We start from the raw sequence: 19,999 nt of genomic DNA on the forward strand, positions 1-19,999 counted from the left end.
ACATGGCACCAGACAAACCATGTGATAACCTATAATTATCAACTTTTAAAGGAATAAATATTCAACCGTGTGCAAAACATTTCTGATGTAGTTTAAATTTATCTAGCACCGATTTGATGACTGCTCCTACAGACTGTAAATCATGCGGTGGAAAAATACATCGGCGAACCCACGCGCGTATCGGCCGATACCGATACAAGAAAAAAACGCAAATATCGTCCGGCCGATGTAACGGTCGATCATTAATTGATATTGTTTGCAACGGTGTGTACAGTAACAGCATTGCATTTAGCTACCGGTAGTTACTGTATGTTAATATTTTGACTGTTATATGGGTATTATTTGGCTGCAGATAACACATAAAAGGCATTCATATCCAGATTTGACATGTCCAGGGTGTCCAAAAGTGTGACACCCTCAACATAATACATCAGATTTAAAGGGGACCTGTTATGTTTTTTCCATATTTGTGACTTATAAATGTACAAGCGGAGTGGTAAACCCTGAGTGGAATAAATTAAAATAAACCATTTTGGAAATATACATAATACAGCTGGAATAGGTGCAGATTCCGGAAGATCTAGAAAGCTTTCTGTATGGGTTATTGTATGTAGCTGCTCTATAGAACTCCACAACTCAATATAAATGGCGGAAAATGAGCATAATAGGTCCCCTTTAACAAAGACCGTCTCAGACATTCTTCGATGTTTGCATCACGATGAGAGGAAACACTAGAAGAAGACGTGCAGACGGAGATATTGGCGCATAGCGACAAGTAAAAGCGCTGTGATGACTGATTTCGTCTGTGCGTGTCAACGTCCACGATCAGTCAACACCTCGGAAGCTTTTGTTCCTCGCGTGTCTCGGCAAATCCAACACAGACATGTACACTCTCTGGTCACAACATTAGGTACACTCTGCTATAGGTGAAGGAAACAGGAGGAGATGCAATCATGAAATTTCCATATTTGGTCGATTTAGGCTACTTTGTATTGGGGCCAAATTGGGTAGTGACCCAGCAGAACCAGAACAAGTCCGGTGGCATTTGAAGGTGTATTACCGCCACTTACACAACTGGAGTGGAACTGGCACTTGCATTATTTTTCAAAATGATGAAACTCCTTTTGGGCTGCATGGCGGTCTAGTGGTTAGCGCGCAGACCTCACAGCTAGGAGACCAGCGTTCAATTCCACCCTCGGCCATCTCTGTGTGGAGTTTGCATGTTCTCCCCGTGCATGCGTGGGTTTTTACTCCGGGTATTCCGGTTTCCTCCCACATTCCAAAAACATGCTAGGTTAATTGGCCACTCCAAATTGTCCATAGGTATGAATGTGAGTGTGAATGGTTGTTTGTCTATATGTGCCCTGTGATTGGCTGGCCACCAGTCCAGGGTGTACCCCGCCTCTCGCCCAAAGACAGCTGGGATAGGCTCCAGCACCCCTCGTAACCCTCGTGAGGAAAAGCGGTAGAAAATGAAATGAGACTCCTTTTGACTTTAAGTACTATTATGGTAGAAGCTGCGTTGTGGTGCAATCTACTCTGATGTAGACACAGCAGGTGTTGTTGTTGTACCGTGTGTGTGTGTGTGTGTGTGTGTGTGTGTGGAATGCGCAGGGTCAGGTCAATGTGCCAGTTCTGTCAGTGTCGGGTGGGCCGGCTTGTGTGGCAGCCAGTGGGTGAGTTCCAACTCCACACATGCAATCTCAATATTGTACGCATCGTGTGTTGATGTGTCAACACCAAGCAAGGTTGTGCACAATTTGTCAAAAGATATGAAATAGTTAACAAGTGTAGCCACTTGTGTGTTTATTTGCGTTAAAGTGTGTGTCGCTGTCCTCGACCTATCTTTTATCAGCTTTCTGGAGGCAGACGCCATTACACATTAACACAAGTGATAACACACACACACACACAGAAACACACAAGCACACATTTCGGCCCGCCACCTGCTGTTGTTAGAGACAAAGACAATATTTGCTGTTAGCCAGCCTGCCATGTTGATAGAACACGGTTAAAGAGTGGCACTCTTAATTGAAGATAACACTAAGACACAAAGGAAGGACTACAGCTAGATTCTATTACTGTAATTTGCGTACTATGCAAGGCACAGCTTTATAAGCTGCACCCAATAATATAAAGAGAAAATGGATTCGTACATACGGTTTTTATGCTGCAGCGGTGTCCACGTCTTAACATGGTATGATTAGCAGAATTTAAAAAAATAACTTTTAATTAAATAAACTGTGGGCGAGTGGTTAGCACGCACGCCTCACAGCTCAGAGACCCAAGTTCGATTCCACCCTCAACCATCTCTGTGTGGAGTTTGCATGTTCTCCCCGTTTTCTCCGGGTACTCCGGTTTCCTCCCACACAAAGCTCACAGGCTGCACGGTGGTCGAGTGGTTAGCGCGTAGACCTCACAGCTAGGAGACCAGGGTTCAATTCCACCCTCGGCCATCTCTGTGTGGAATTTGCATGTTCTCCCCGTGCATGCGTGGGTTTTCTCCGGGTACTCCGGTTTCCTCCCACATTCCAAAAACATGCTAGGTTAATTGGCCACTCCAAATTGTCCATAGGTATGAATGTGAGTGTGAATGGTTGTTTGTCTATATGTGCCCTGTGATTGGCTGGCCACCAGTCCAGGGTGTACCCCGCCTCTCGCCCAAAGACAGCTGGGATAGGCTCCAGCACCCCTCGTAACCCTCGTGAGGAAAAGCGGTAGAAAATGAAATGAGACTCCTTTTGACTTTAAGTACTATTATGGTAGAAGCTGCGTTGTGGTGCAATCTACTCTGATGTAGACACAGCAGGTGTTGTTGTTGTACCGTGTGTGTGTGTGTGTGTGTGTGTGTGTGTGGAATGCGCAGGGTCAGGTCAATGTGCCAGTTCTGTCAGTGTCGGGTGGGCCGGCTTGTGTGGCAGCCAGTGGGTGAGTTCCAACTCCACACATGCAATCTCAATATTGTACGCATCGTGTGTTGATGTGTCAACACCAAGCAAGGTTGTGCACAATTTGTCAAAAGATATGAAATAGTTAACAAGTGTAGCCACTTGTGTGTTTATTTGCGTTAAAGTGTGTGTCGCTGTCCTCGACCTATCTTTTATCAGCTTTCTGGAGGCAGACGCCATTACACATTAACACAAGTGATAACACACACACACACACAGAAACACACAAGCACACATTTCGGCCCGCCACCTGCTGTTGTTAGAGACAAAGACAATATTTGCTGTTAGCCAGCCTGCCATGTTGATAGAACACGGTTAAAGAGTGGCACTCTTAATTGAAGATAACACTAAGACACAAAGGAAGGACTACAGCTAGATTCTATTACTGTAATTTGCGTACTATGCAAGGCACAGCTTTATAAGCTGCACCCAATAATATAAAGAGAAAATGGATTCGTACATACGGTTTTTATGCTGCAGCGGTGTCCACGTCTTAACATGGTATGATTAGCAGAATTTAAAAAAATAACTTTTAATTAAATAAACTGTGGGCGAGTGGTTAGCACGCACGCCTCACAGCTCAGAGACCCAAGTTCGATTCCACCCTCAACCATCTCTGTGTGGAGTTTGCATGTTCTCCCCGTTTTCTCCGGGTACTCCGGTTTCCTCCCACACAAAGCTCACAGGCTGCACGGTGGTCGAGTGGTTAGCGCGTAGACCTCACAGCTAGGAGACCAGGGTTCAATTCCACCCTCGGCCATCTCTGTGTGGAATTTGCATGTTCTCCCCGTGCATGCGTGGGTTTTCTCCGGGTACTCCGGTTTCCTCCCACATTCCAAAAACATGCTAGGTTAATTGGCCACTCCAAATTGTCCATAGGTATGAATGTGAGTGTGAATGGTTGTTTGTCTATATGTGCCCTGTGATTGGCTGGCCACCAGTCCAGGGTGTACCCCGCCTCTCGCCCGAAGACAGCTGGGATAGGCTCCAGCACCCCCGCGACCCTCGTGAGGATAAGCGGTAGAAAATGAATGAATAAATAAACTCTTTGTGTGCACGCTAAAATTTCCCTTCAATATGTAACCTCCTCCACGCAAGACAGTTGAGATGCCTTTTCTCTTCCTGGTTGCTGCGGAGCATGTATTTCAAATGTCAAAGATGCACACCATGCTCTTATTAAATGCACTTCTGCCACCTTGTGGCCCTTTTTGCATCTTAAAAACGCACCAAATGATCTCTTCTGTTGTAGAGTTACATCATCACTTCTTTATGCCTCTAACGCAAAAAAACTCCATAAAAGACTAAAAGACTAAAGACTACTACCTGTAAATACGTCTTTGGAAGCGAATGAGTTGTATTGTATTTTTTGCAACCAAGCAATTTCCCTTGTGGATCAATAAAGTCTGTGATGAGCCCACACAAACAATAGAAAAATATGTAAATAAATAAATATTAAGAAGTTGTGGTGATCATCAATCTAGGTCAAACTCATCACATACATACATGATGTGCTATACATATCACTATATTGACACTTACTATGGTACCCATTATGGCATTGGATGCTCATATCACCTCCTACTTCAGTATGTGACAGTTACTGATTGTAAAAGTACCAGATGGAGGGGTAGGATTTAATAAGCTTTGTTTCTTCCTACTCCTTTTGGACATGTGGAACTGTGAACTGATTATGGGATGCACTCAATTGTAATCTGATGCATGTTCAAATGAAATAAAACCATTACCATTACATGCTATATGCCCTATTGCTGCACCATGTTTAATTTTTATACTAAGAGTATCCCGTAGTATCCTCCGTTGCCATAGTTTTAAAATCTGAGGTTTCCCAGTGTTGCGAAATGTGTTGTGTTCTGTTGGATTTTAAACTTTTTGACCTAACAATCTGGTCTGGAGTTAGTTGGACCAAGTTGTGATGTCTTATTTCACCACAGTGGCTGACATATTAAAAAAAGCGAAGTGAAACATCGAGCAAAAAGCGTGAAAGGTTGTGATGATGTACGTGGTGATTCAGTATTAAATCTTTTTCCTCCTTCATCTTCCCGTTTCCTCCTACTGCTCCACCTGTGTGTGTGTGTGTGTGTGTGTGTGTGTGTGTGCTTTCTGCTTCACAGGGTGGGGAGTTCGACATTCCATGCATGCACCCAACACACACACACACACACACACACACCATGCCCACCTCCCACATTCCACATAAATCCTCAGCCGTGACTAAGTGCATTTGTTCATCTCCGTGTGTCTTGTCCTAATCTCTGGCTTAGCTCCACCTTCTAAACGTCTCACAAAGACTAAAAGCAGCCAAACAATGAGGAACTCACACGTCCAGTGAAGCATCATTTGGGATGATGACTTTCTTTCATCTTTGTTTCACGTGCAGGCGCTGTGGCCTTTTATCGGGAAAGGCACCTGAGGTACATTTGATAAAATGTACATCAACAAAATATTTCAATACCAAAAACCTTGGGGGGGGGGTACTAAATGCTAAAACATAGCATCGTAGAGTACAGTGGAACACCCCTCAGACCTGCTGACTACATACTTACACACATTTATATCTGAATATAAATAATTGTACATTTGTATATTTGGTGTATTGCTGTGTTTGTAGTTTGCAGTGGTTGTGTAGAGTCAATGCCACCTTCTTTTCTCGCCATCTTTAATTTTGTACACCCCCCCCCCCCCCCCCCAAAAAAAAAAAACAGTTTTTACAGCGCATTCTCGAGCGTTGATGTGGTTTCTGTAAACATTTTATAAGCTTTGGGTCAACACCAGCCTCAGGTTCTTGTTGCTTTGGAGGACTTCATGCTCTCTGCTTCTGTTTTCGGTCTCCTGTTTCTATTTTGTGTTTGTCCACTCGGCTGAAGGATGCTCTGATTGGAACGTGGTGGTGAAAGGTCACGGTCACTCTGATCTCACTGAACGCAGTCTTGGTTGTTACAGTTAAACTCTCAGGGAGGGTTTAGTAAGGCAAGTAGTCGATAGTAAGGACAAAGATGGAACACGGTTGGTAAGTAACTGATAAGCTACAGGTGCAAGTAGGACTGTCACGGTAATGGAGAAATCATAATCAGACAATTATGACGTCCTTGATAAATTGATATGCATTGATTTATGCGTGATTGCATGTCTGCTCTTCTCCGTGAAACACAGGCTGGATGACAGGAGGGTTCGCTCTGCATTGGTTCTATAAGTGGAATAATGAGTGCATTAACACCGATGGCCGACATGGACATGGTAGGCAGAGAACTGATTGGTAGACACAGGTGGAACGAGATGGAACAAGGTAGGCTAGCAGCTAATGCTAAGGCATAGGTGACAGAAGGAGACTGGTGAAGCTGTTTGGTTGACATGGAAAACTGGTAGGCAAGGAGATGAACGGGTGGAGCTGAAAGTGGAATAAGTTAGGCAAAGATCTGATAGTCGGCCGCAGGTGGAACAAGGCAGGGAAGGTGGACTCCTACGTCTTCATTCATTCATTTTCTACCGCTTATCCTCACTAGGGTTGCGGGTATGCTGGAGCCTATCCCAGCTGTCTTTGGATGAGAGGCAGGGTACACCCTGGACTGGTGGCCGGCCAATCACAGGGCACATATAGACAAACAACCATTCACACTCACATTCATACCTATGGACAATTTGGAGTCGCTAATTTACCTAGCATGTTTTTGGAATGTGGGAGGAAACCGGACTACCTGGAGAAAACCCACGCATGCAAACTCCACACAGAGATGAGACAGAGATCGAACTCGGGTCTTCTAGCTGTGAGGCCTGCACGCCACTCATCCACCGTGCAGCCACTCCTACGTCTTATTAAAACAAGGTAACAATCTCTGGGGTTGTTTTTATGTTGCTCAGCAGATTCCACCGCAGCGTGTGATTTTGTGTTAGCTATTAGTGTTGTATGTTTAAGTGAATGGGTGCACAATGACAATGATACACCTAAACCTCCCCTCAGACCCTTCACCCCTTATGGCTTCAGGCCTGATGTTAGCTGTCACAATGGTGAAACAAGCAGCGGTTAATGTGTGTGCGCTTGTGCGTGTGTATGTGTAGCTGTCAATTTTTCCAGTCCCACAAAGACTCCCAGTGATGGCTTTTTTTGTAGACAAATGCAACAGTTGTTCAGTCTCGTGTGTGTGTGTGTGTATAAAATGTGTATTGTCCTTCTAAATCAGAGGTATGGTATGGTTTCTTTGTTTCAGACATGCTTAATAAGTTACATTAAAGAACATACTAACTCCTTATTTCTAAAATGACAAATACTTCAACTTGCTGATATAGTTCATCTTCAAACAGCTAAAATAATGCATAAGGCTAAAAATAAGCAATTAGCTAAAAATGTCATCCAATACTTCTCTACAAGAGAGGAGAAATATGATCTCAGGGAAGAAGTACATTTGAAACACTTCTATGCTAGGACTACGTTATGCTAGCCATAGCATTTCAGTATGTGGAATCAAACTATGGAATGGATTGAGTAAGGAAATCAAACAATGCACAACGATGAGCCAATTCAAGAAACAATACAAGCAGTTGATGTTTGCTAAATACAAGGATGAAGAGTCTTGAACCAGTCATGATGTGCTATACATATCACTATATTGACACGCACTATGGTACCCATTATGGCATTGGATGCTCATATCACCGAGTACTTTGGTACGTGACAAAAAATACTTTAACTATATTAGGAAAGCAGGAAGTGAACAAATGTAACAGTTAGTGATTGTAAAAGTACCAGATGGAGGGGTAGGATTTAATAAGCTTTGCTTCTTCCTACTCCTTTTGGACATGTGGAACTGTGAACTGATTATGGGATGCATTCAATTGTAATCTGATGCATGTTCAAATGAAATTAAACCATTACCATCATGTAGTCAACCTGTCCAAAATGGAGTAGGAAAAAGCTCAAACCTATTTAATCTTACATCCTTTTCTTACATGTCTCATTACTGAGATAATTCATTCACACCACACTTGGAATATTTCATACATTTCATACATTTGCTCATTGCAATTTTGGCGACACATTTTTCCATTTTCCGTCATCCATCCATTTTCATACTAGTGTAAAAAAAGCTTATTGTGAAGAGTAAAAGGTGAATTGATCTGCCCTGATTCCCTTCATTTTGGGGATGGGTGATCGGCCGATCCTGCTAGTGAAGGTTGCCTTCCACTATGTAAGTAGTAATGACTCTGTGGCGGGATTTTAAGAATTAGTAAATAGCTTTTATTATGACAAACATGGCTTCTCTTCTCGCTCCCGTCTCACTTTCCTGCTGCCAACAACAGTTTTGTGTTGGACCTTTTCAGAACCCTCCCCAAGTGCAATGTCTCCAAGCTGCCGTTGAGCAGGTGTTATTTCAGCACCAGAAGAACATTCACGCCATCTAAAAGACGGATCGACTGACGTGTAGGGAAGCTCAAGCTCATTTTCCGTGTCAAGAAAGCCAAGTGGTGCTGACAAAATGAAGCTTTTGCTCCTCTTGATTGATTTTTATTTCCATCTATGGCAACTTTGCACAGAGAAAAGCAGCAGCAGCAGCGGCGGCCCTGATCCAAACAAACAGCACCGTATGTTCCGACACTAGAAGGCACTTAAGTTTCCAAGTCTGGAAGGAACCAAAGAAAGCACATTAAAGTGACTTCATACCAAAAACGGCCCATGTTTACTTTATGGGAAATAAATTATATTAAACAGAAAATGAGCTCCAAACTGGAAGGTCGTGTCTGCTATTGTGTTTTCCCGTCTTCACAATATGCTATAAAAACCTGCCTACAGGGGGCGGGGCACACACGTTTTTTGCGTTTTTTTTTACGGTCGCACAAACAACTAGGATGTCACGTGGCAAATGAATAAAGGAAAGCCAAATGGACTAAACAGACTCAAAGTTGTAAAAACCCTTCTTCTCCTCTCCTGCCCCTCTGGTGTACCACACATGGACTGGAGCTTTTTATTCTCCAGCTATACTTTGGAACCAACACTGAACTGTGAAGGTTGCTGGTTGACTTTTTTATTAGCCAAAGTGGCCAGTTCTGTCCAGGCAACATTTTTAATTTTACATATTACTAACTCCTTATTCCTATTTCTAAAATCACAAATACTTCAACTTGCTGATATAGTTCATCTTCAAACAGCTAAAATAATGCATAAGGCTAAAAATAAGCAATTAGCTAAAAATGTCATCCAATACTTCTCTACAAGAGAGGAGAAATATGATCTCAGGGAAGAAGTACATTTGAAACACTTCTATGCTAGGACTACGTTATGCTAGCCATAGAATTTCAGTATGTGGAATCAAACTATGGAATGGATTGAGTAAGGAAATCAAACAATGCACAACGATGAGCCAATTCAAGAAACAATACAAGCAGTTGATGTTTGCTAAATACAAGGATGAAGAGTCTTGAACCAGTCATGATGTGCTATACATATCACTATATTGACACTTACTATGGTACCCATTATGGCATTGGATGCTCATATCACCTCCTACTTTGGTATGTGACAAAAAAAAATCTTTAAAAAAGAAACTTATATCTAACTATATTAGGAAAGCAGAAAGTGAACAATTTTTTAAAATAAATAATATATACGTATATATTTTTAAATAATTTTTTTAAATAAAAAAAATTAAAAACCCCTTATGCTATATTATTTTTAAAATTTATTTAAAATATATATATATATATATTTAAAAAAAAAATGTTCACTTCCTGCTTTTCAAATAGTCTAAGTTTTTTTTATTTTTTTATTTATTTAAAAAATTATATATATATATATATATATATATATATTTTTTTTTTTTTTTTAATTTGTTTTAAAAAATGTTCACTTCCTGCTTTCCTAATATAGTTTAAGGGTTTTAATTTTTTATTTATTTAAAAAAAAAAACTAAAACTATATTAGGAAAGCAGGAAGTGAACAATTTTTTTACTAACTGTACTTTCACTGCACTAATTGTAAAAGTACCAGATGGAGGGGTAGGATTTAATAAGCTTTGCTTCTTCCTACTCCTTTTGGACATGTGGAACTGTGAACTGATTATGTGATGCATTCAATTGTAATCTGATGCATGTTCAAATGAAATAAAACCATTACCGTTATCATATTTAACCCCGTAATGATTACACAGAATGCCCCATATGTGTGTATGTAATACATCATTTGAAAAGCTTATGTCGCTGAGATTCGACGATGTCTAAACCAGCCGCAAACATAAAACTAAGAAGCCTTACTCCGTCTGCAATACCAAGGTGATTCATATCACAAATCAACGCCTCTATGTGTTGATTGGTGAGTTTTTGTACGTTATTTCCTGACAGCTCACCTTTGTGACGGCTTTCTCTTTGTTTTTGAATAGACATTTGCAATGAAAGTGACTAATTCATTCCAGCTCTTTCAATACTCCCCTTCTCTTTTTAATTGCCATTGTTCATCAGCAACTAAGGAGACTGGCTCACTGGAAAACAGCGCCCCCAGCGTTTCGGTGGAGAACTGCACTCTGTGGAATAAACCAGCCTTTTGTAGCCAAAGGAATAATAAAAGTTATTTTTAAGCCCCATGAGGAGGAGGAGGTTGGTTGGAGTGTGATGAAGAGAGGAAGAACGGGGAGAAGGTTGTTGTTGGTCTTCTCTTCATCACGGTGTAGGCCGTCTCAGAGGTTAGCTGTCAAAGTGAGCGGTTCACTGAGAGGTCCGGCTCCTGTGAAGCTGGTGTGTGTGTGTGTGTGTGTAAATCACTGCGGAGAGATAAAGCGTTGATATACGACTCAAGCGGAGAGAAGAGTGTGAATATGCGTGACGGGACTGATGTGGAGGAACAGGTCTCATTGGTGGTGGTGAGGGGGCAGGGGTGAGTTAGTGTTAGTGGGGGTCTTCTAGGCTCCACAGGAAGGCCAAGCATGGAGGTTGTTTGTGGAATTATGTTTCAATGTGTTGGAAGCAGGAAAGAAAACACTGGCAAAGGGAATACTGCAAAAAGAGCAGCACAGGGAGTGTAAAAGGGTGACAAAGAGAGTCTGAGGCCTCTGATGAGAAATCCATGCACTTTATAGCCCCCCCCTCACCTACCCCCCACCCCCCAATCCAGGAGGCTGTGACTAATGTCTTTTTCACACATTTCACCTTCAGCCATCCATCAGTGACTCCACCTCCTTCTGTGAAAGCAAACACTTCAAGAAAACTTTTTTTTTTTTTTTAACTCTAGTGCAACTTTATTGATGCTTCCCTATTTTGGAACCTGGATGCCACTGATGATGTTGTTTATGCTTCTACAAATGGGAAAAAAACAACAAACACAACTAGTGTGTTTTTTGTGTGTCTTTGTCAGTGTTATGACTAGGAATCGACCGATATGGTTTTTTTTAGAGCTGATGCTGATTCCGATTTTTTTTCATCACCCTTAGCCGATGGCCAATATTTGTGGCCGATACTCCCTCAACTTACATGAAAAAATGACAATGATAACAAATATTACAGGTCTCAAGTTTAAACAAATATTTATTGAAATGTAATGGTAATGGTTTAATTTCATTTAAACATGCATCAGATTACAATTGAATGCATCACATAATCAGTTCACAGTTCCACATGTCCAAAAGGAGTAGGAAGAAGCAAAGCTTATTAATTCCTACCCCTCCATCTGGTACTTTTACAATCAGTAACTGTTACATTTGTTCACTTCCTGCTTTCCATAATACAGTTTAGGTTTTTTTTTATTTTATTTAATGCATGATATGACCATACAATGACATAATGGGTACCATAGTAACTGTCAATATAGTTAAAAAGTATGTGTATTTCAGTATGTGGAATCAAACTATGAAATGGATTGAGTAAGACCCTCAAACAATGCACGATGAGCCAATGGTGGTGGACAATTTGGAGTCGCCAATTAACCTAGCATGTTTTTGGCATGCACAGGGAGAAAATGCAATCTCCACACAGAAATGGCCAAGGGTGGAATTGAACCCAGGTCTCCTAGCTGTGAGGTCTGCGTGCTAACCACTAGACCACTGTGCCGCCCCAATATTTCAACTACGTTTAACTATTAGAGGCTAATTAAAAGTTGAAAACGTACCTTCGTTGTGATTCCCCACTGTTGCAGTGTGGGAGGGGTACCGCGACTGCGTGTGTTGCAGGGTCCTCCCGCAACACAAAGCTGCCCGGCGGATGCCTGTCTGAAAATCATGCGGCGAACCCACACGCGTATCGATTCAAGTCAAGAACGCAAATATAGACTCGATATATCGGCCGGCCGATGTATCAGTCGATCCTTAGTCATGACGACACGTGAACAGGAAATGGAACTCATCGACAAAGACAGCTGGGATAGGCTCCAGCATACCCGCGACCCTACTGAGGATAAGTGGCATAGAAAATGGATGGATGGATATTATACAAAGGACAAGAAAATCAGTACTAACATACTGAGTCAACATATTGAATTTTGCACAAACAAATGAAAGCATAACTTTCTTTGTGACGCAGGGGTCTCAAACATGCGGCCCGCGGGCCAAATGTGGCCCGCAGGACACTAGTTTGAGGCCCCCGCCTTGATATGAAAGTTTAATGTTAGTGCGGCCCGCGCAAGTTTGATATGGATGCTGTATGGTATCATGTACCCAGAAAAAATGATTACGTTTGATTAATGTTCATGTTAAAGGTTAAATAACTGTTAATAGTTATCCTCCCTATCCGTGTGGAAGTGGTACGTTTTTGGCTATTTATTTTTAAAGGAAATAACTTGAAGGCTACCGTTTAGGTCGCTAGCTCTCTAGTTTGCGAGTTAGCATGTGTCTCAAGACCCTGCAGTTGCGCAATATGTTGTAAATAAAAAGAGTATAAATGTGACTATAGTCGTGTTTTGTCATGTCTACAGGGCTCTAATAATGCTTTGTTCATTTTAATCTGAAAAAAATCATTCGTCTACCCACCAACTATATGTGGTTGGTTTTTATTATTTGCTGTTTTATTATTATTATTATATTTATTTATTACTGATTGATTGATTTTCTTTATTCTTGATTTGTTTATTTATTTTTCATCTTATTTTGTGTAGAAAAATAAAAAGTAAGATATTTGAGAACAGTGAAATGTTTTATCAGAGCTTTTATTGTAGAAAATTGGAACCAAGGTGAAGTTTTTTTTTTAATTTTTTCGTTTTTAATAAATGCGTTTTTTTTTGGAAAACCTGATGCGACCCAGTCTCACCCAGACCCGAGCTCCAGTGGCTCCCAAGTAAATTGAGTTTGAGACCCCTGGTTTAATGTCTCCTGCAGTTAAAATACGGCTTATTATCTTTAGTGTCTTTCAAATGGAAGCTCCACCGGGACAAAGCGCAACAAATCAGTGTCCCAAAGGGATGTATTTATTTGCTCGTTAATAGTTCAGGTCCACTGAGTTGCTTTGAGATTTTAATGATGGATTTGCAAACCGGCGCTTTTTATAGCGTCCAATGTCAGCGTGTCCACAGAGGTCCGTTGTGCGTGTCACTGCTAAATATGGAGGCTATTGTTGAAGCCCACAAGGAGTCATGAGAAGCCACTGAACCTCGCTCCACTCCCCTGCTTCCTTTTTCTCGTCTTCCTGTTTGCCTCGCTCTCCGCTCCCCTTTCGCATTCTGACGTATCGTATCCCCTTCTGCAGCCACGCACTCACTCCCTTAAATTCCACCACACTCCCTCCCCTGCCGTCTTTTCCTCATTTGTGCTCCTTCCTCCGTGCATCATCGCCTTTCAGTCCTCCCGCTACACCGTCTGTTTCACTCGCCGCTCAAGGTCACGCCTCGTGGTTATGCCTGTGGGGAATTTTTGGCAATTTTGTACGGTCACTGATGGCTGTGCTCTGTTTAAGTTGTAGTTCCTCCACCACATAGTCATCAAAGCATGTCTTTGTGGGCATTGCTTTGTGCCCAAAGTCTTCCCACAAATTGTCTGTCAGTGGAATTCAACATTCACTACTTTTTATTGTCACGTCTTTTATCGTAACGTTGTTTCGCCTTAAATATACATTTATTATCCACATCATTATCTTCCTCATTATAATTATTATTGTTATTATTTATTATTGTACAGGAGCCAGGCTAGCTAGCTAGCTAGCTAGCTAGCTATTGTCTGTCAGTGTAATTCAACATTCACTACTTTTTATCGTAACGTCTTACGGCCTTTCATACATATTTTGTCGTTTCGCCTTAAATATACATTTATTATCCACATCATTATCCTCCACATTATAATTATTATTGTTATTATTTATTATTGTACAGGAGCCAGGCTAGCTAGCTAGCTAGCTAGCTAGCTATTGTCTGTCAGTGTAATTCAACATTCAGTACTTTTTATCGTAACGTCTTATGGCCTTTCATACATATTTTGTTGTTTCGCCTTAAATATACATTTATTATCCACATCATTAGCCTCCACATTATAATTATTATTGTTATTATTTATTATTGTACAGGAGCCATCCATCTATTCATCTATCCATCCATCTTTCATTCTCTTATTGGACCAATCGAAAACAATCCTCGACCCGCAAATGTCCACTGAGCCAGACTTTGGACACCCCTGATCTAGGCTTATTATGAAGACTTCATTACATAAGCATAAATTGTATGTAAGTTAAAATGATGTTCACCTCTCCCTGCTGTTCCTCAAGGTCCGCCCAGGGTTTCTGAAGCAGTGGCCCACCGTCAGAGTGCCCGCCTGGGTCGGACCATGACGCTGCCCTGCCCCGTGGAGAGCGACCCGCCGCCGCTCCTCATGTGGACCAAAGACAACCGCAACATCCACAGTGGCTGGACGCGCTTCCGGGTGCTGCAGCACGGCCTACGCATCAAAGACGTGGAGGCGGGCGACGCCGGCACATACGTCTGCAAGGCCATCAACGGCTTTGGCAGCGTCAACGTCAACGTCACCCTCATCATCATCGGTGAGTGGAGGCCAAACGTGCGCTTATTGTTATTGTTATTGTTTATTGTCAAATTCTACGACAACACATTTTGAATAGGACTCTTTTATTGTCTCTTAGAAGCTTGTGGCGCTGCGCCTAAGAAATGACACCACAATCATTTTGTTTTTGTGTCCACGCCAGCCGTGTTTGTGTTCGATTGCGTCATGTTTGGTATGCCTGCAGTGATGTCATCATCATGCAGACGTCTTTAATCAATGTGTCTGCACCGTGTTTGTCTTCAATGGCTACTGTCCTCATCAAGCTTAACGACATAGCTGCCAGTGGCATGACATGTTCACACGTGCATTTGTGGGTTTAGGCTTCAGCAGGCAGCAGGGCAGCTTAGGTGTATGTGAGGACCTGGGGGGGCGTCAATATTAGGTTCATTGACCACTCCAAAATTGTCCATAGGTATGAATGTGAGTGTGAATGGTTGTTTGTCTATATGTGCCCTGGGATTGGCTGGCGACCAGTCCAGGGTGTACCCCGCCTCTCGCCCGAAGTCACCTGGAATAGGCTCCAGCATACCCCCCGACTCTAATGGATGGATGGATGTTTGTAATAATAACTTATACATTACTATAGCAGCTAGCTGCACTGCGGCGTAGTGGTTAGCACACAGGCCTCTGAGCTAGGAGTTCAATTCCACACTCGGCCATCTCTGTGTGGAGTTTGCATGTTCTCCCCGTGCATGCGTGGGTTTTCTCCGGGTACTCCTGTTTCCTCCCACATTCCAAAAACATGCTAGGTTAATTGGCCACTCCAAATTGTCCATAGGTATGAATGTGAGTGTGAATGGTTGTTTGTCTATATGTGCCCTGTGATTGGCTGGCCACCAGTCAGTCCAGGGTGTACCCCGCCTCTCACATTAGGAATTTAATATAATATAACATGACTATAATATAATTCCTTTAAAATCTATATTAATCCAGTTTGGGCCACATGGTGGATGAGTGTTAGCATGTTGGTCACACAGTCAGGAGATGGGGAAGAACTGTGTTCGAATCTCCGCTTAGGCATCTCTGTGTTTGCCTGTTGTCCCCTTCTATGTGTGGGTTTCCTCCCGCACTCGAAAAACATCCATGCTAGGTTAATTACCGACTCCAGATTGTCCACAGGTATGAATGTGAGTGTGAATGGTTGTTTGTCTATATGTGCCCTGTGATTGGCTGGCCACCAGTCCAGGGTGTACCCCGCCTCTCGCCCGAAGACAGCTGGGATAGGCTCCAGCACCTCTACGACCCTCGTGAGGATAAGCTGTAGAAAATGAATGAATGAATGAATAAACAATAGCAGCTACTTTGGTTAATAAAGCTCTCTTGCTGCTGCATTCAGAAGCAATATTGCCTCTCATGATTATAGACATGAAAAAATAAACCATTTTATATGCAAACATGTTATTTCATAAGATACAGAAAATAGAGCTGAAGTACTTGAAGCACGAACACACTGCAGTCTTTCCACCCTTTTTAAAGTTCACAATGGCCTCTTTCCCATCACATCAAACAGCGAGCCGGTGTAATAAAATTCTTAGTCTTAATTTAGAGTTGCCGCGTTTGAAATGGCGGCCGGAAAGGTTAACCTTCAAAGATGACCCCTCTCTTGCAATCCATTCTGGGTATCAAAAGCAAACGTCTCCATTTAGTGTTGCTCGCCTTGTTATCATAGCTGGAGTAATCTGCATATGCAATGAAGTACACAGAGGAAGGGTTTGAGAGCCTTTCAGGCGTCCTGTCCCCTTGCCTCCTTTTTCCTTGTTTGCCTTTTCGGTATTTATTGCTCAGTCTGACCAGTCGTTTCTCTTTTCTCCGTTTTCTCCAACCGCCGTTTCATTCTTGTCAATATTATCTCAGTTTCGTATCTCATTGGCTATGAAATGTCCACTTCGTTTTTTTTATGGAAGGTTTTTGTTGGAAGTGTGTCGCTTTTGCAAGTGAGGATGGAAATATGGCCGCCTGGTAGAAGATGAGTGATTGAAAATGTACACCTCACAATAGTTTGAACCAGATGTGCTGACAATGGGAGCGTGTCTGGAACAGGGATGGGAAGTCGTGCGGAAAAAGGAAGGAAGCTGTTTGGCGTGCGTACATGTGTGTTGAGGTCCTTGTGCAAAAGCGTACAAGCGAGTCGTGCGATGATTCGTAGTGATTTAGGACACGGGCTCGAACATCTGACATGTGGTTTGAATTGCCGCTGGATTTCGGAGGTGCTGCATGTTGAAAAAAAAAAAAAAAAGAGCTTGTCAGGGATTTGAGCTCATCAGACCCGCAGACAAGAGCTCAGTGTAACACTGCGTGGTTTTATGTCACAATTCATCCATTAATCCCACCAGCAGATTAGGACGGATCCGTATTGACCCGCTCCAGTACGATCTGTCCCACGCAAAACTCTTACGTTGCAGTAGCACATCCACTTTATCTTCTTTCCATCTGACTTTGTCCCAAGCGAGACTGCAGCTGTCCACTGGACTAAAACCAACATGTGGGATCGGGTTGCAGTCTAGCATCGGCGCTATTCCGCTATCGTCCAGTCCTTTGTCCTTCCAGACCGCCATGCTTGAGTCTTTCTGTTTTTTCCCCGTGTCCCCCCCTCTATATCTTTCTACAGTTCTATGCAGTTCTTTCTTTCAAATTCCTCTGTTCTTTGCATCTGCGTTCATTAGGTGACCTTCACACTTGCAGGAATTTAGCCTCTGCAATTCACTGGTGCAATACGTGTCATTTAGATGCTAGCTTGCACATTCTGGTACACATAAGTAGGGATCGACCGATATGGTTTTTTCAGGCTGATGCCGATTTTTTTCCCATCACCCTTTGCTTCAGCCGATATTTGTGGCCGATACTGCTTTTTGCTCCCTCAATGTACATCAGTGGTCTCAAACACGCGGCCCGCGGGCCAAATGTGGCCCACAGGACACTAGTTTGAGGCCCCTGCCTTGATATGAAAGTTTAATGTTAGTGCGGCCTGCGCAAGTTTGATATGGATGCTGTATGGTATCATGTACCCAGAAAAAATGATTACGTTTGATTAATGTTCATGTTAAAGGTTAAATAACTGTTAATAGTTATCCTCCCTATCCGTGTGGAAGTGGTAAGTTTTTGGCTATTTAAGTTTAAAGGAAATAACTTGAAGGCTACCGTTTAGGTCGCTAGCTCTCTAGTTTGCGAGTTAGCATGTGTCTCAAGACCCTGCAGTTGCGCAATATGTTGTAAATAAAAAGAGTATAAATGTGACTATAGTCGTGTTTTGTCATGTCTACAGGGCTCTAATAATGCTTTGTTCATTTTAATCTGAAAAAAATAATTTGTCTACCCACCAACTATATGTGGTTTCTTAAGTTTTTATTATTTGCCGTTTTATTATTATTATTATATTTATTTATTACTGATTGATTGATTTTCTTTATTCTTGATTTGTTTATTTATTTTTCATCTTAGAAAAATAAAAATGAAGATATTTGAGAACAGTGGAATGTTTTATCAGAGCTTTTATTGTAGAAAATCGGAACCAAAGCAAAGTTTATTTATTTTTCTGTTTTGAATAAATGCTTTTTTTTCTTTTTGGAAAACCTGATGCGGCCCAGTCTCACCCACACCCTAGCTCCAGTGGCCCCCCAGGTAAATTGAGTTTAAGACCCCTGGTTTACATGAAAAAATGAAAATGATAACAAATATTCCAGACCCACAAACTAAATTATATTTGTTAGAGACTAATTAAAAGTTGAAAATGTACCTTTGTGATTCACCGCTCTTGCAGTGTGGGACGGGTACCTCGACTGCGTGGGTCTACAGGGTCCTCCGGCAACACAAAGCTGCCCGGCGGATGCCTGTCTGTAAATCATGCGACGGAAAAATACATCGGCGAACCCACGCGTGTATCGGCCTATACCGTTTTAAATAAAGAACGCAAATATCGGCTCGATATTTATATTAGTCGATCCTTACACATAAGGTATGCAATCCTTGAGTGAAAATGGTGCACATTTGCACAAAATGCCACCCTCCCGCACGACTTATGTAAACCGAAGTGCTGTTTAAGTCAAGTGTGAGGTAACGCATTCACTTTGGTACGCACCACCTGCATTGTGCTTACGACAAAAGTACTCAATTCCATACAAAGTACTGCTTTTGGTTCCCCACTTCTTGGTACCCCTTCAAGTTGTTTTGTCTTTCTATACGTCACTTCAGTTCCTTCAAATTCTCCATACCTCCAATTTATCCTTGTTCTTGTGTTCCTACTTCTTCATGCTTAATCCTTTAGTCCTGTGTTCTGTCCTGAAGTTTCCCCATCCCTCATACCTCCTAGAGGTTCTACTTCTTCTGCCTTTTAGTACCCCCATTCCGACACATCTCTGTCCGCTATCCGTTATTTCTTTAGTCTCTCTATCTCTCTTTTTCTCCTCTGGTTTTTCCGCTCTCCGGTTTCTGAGTGTTTAATTGAGATATCGGCTGCCTGTCTGGAAAGGATGTAAAGGTGGCCAAGGTTTTGCAGCCTAATTACTGTGAGTCACACACACACACACACACACACACACAAATGTGCACAAACGTATGAGTCCGTGTGATTGCACAAAGCCTAAGAAGCAGCTCAAATAACCCGACCTCACTTTGTCACACACTCACCTTCTAACAAGCCCAGCCTCCCATCTGGACCGGTCCTGCAGTGTTTGACCGCTCTGAATGTGTGTGTGTGTGATTTGGGGGGGGGGGGGGGTTTACTATGTCTACCACCAGATTCTTGTACTCATGTTACACGCAGCCTTGCTTCTTGAATAGCAGAAAAATGCACAACGTGAACGTCAGTGTGTGCTCAGTGTTTAACTACCATGCACATATTTGTCCCGATTTGTGGAAAGGAAGAGGATGGGAAGTGGGGCCCAAAGTCGGTGTGAACATGGAACGGATTCAGCCAAGCGAAATGACTGTTTCTTTGGTTGCACCTTGGTAGCACCTTTCACACTGCCCTAACAAGGCAGCTCTTCCGGATTTAGGAAATTTGTGAATTTTTTCCCCGTTTTGGGTCGTTACAGTCTGCTTGCATCAGCGCCAAATTGGGGAGTGACCCACTAGAGAAAGGGA

The 19,999-nt window shown here is 42.3% G+C and overlaps 1 protein-coding gene across 2 annotated transcripts in view; it reads left to right on the forward strand.

The window, feature by feature from the left end:
* Positions 1-19,999, forward strand: part of fgfrl1a (fibroblast growth factor receptor like 1a) — a 74,841-nt gene that overhangs the window by 19,588 nt on the left and 35,254 nt on the right. Inside the window, exon 11 of one of the 2 annotated variants that reach the window (XR_009121768.1) lies at positions 8,283-9,405. Coding sequence is in view for 1 of the 2 variants with exons in the window: in XM_058064322.1 (XP_057920305.1) it covers positions 14,628-14,900 (273 nt within the window). In the remaining variant the exon portion in view is untranslated. Of the gene's footprint in view, positions 1-8,282; positions 9,406-14,627; positions 14,901-19,999 lie in introns of those variants that run through there. The other variant, XM_058064322.1, reaches the window with a different exon arrangement.

Source organism: Doryrhamphus excisus, chromosome 2, assembly GCF_030265055.1.
Source record: "Doryrhamphus excisus isolate RoL2022-K1 chromosome 2, RoL_Dexc_1.0, whole genome shotgun sequence".
Lineage (NCBI taxonomy): Eukaryota > Metazoa > Chordata > Actinopteri > Syngnathiformes > Syngnathidae > Doryrhamphus > Doryrhamphus excisus.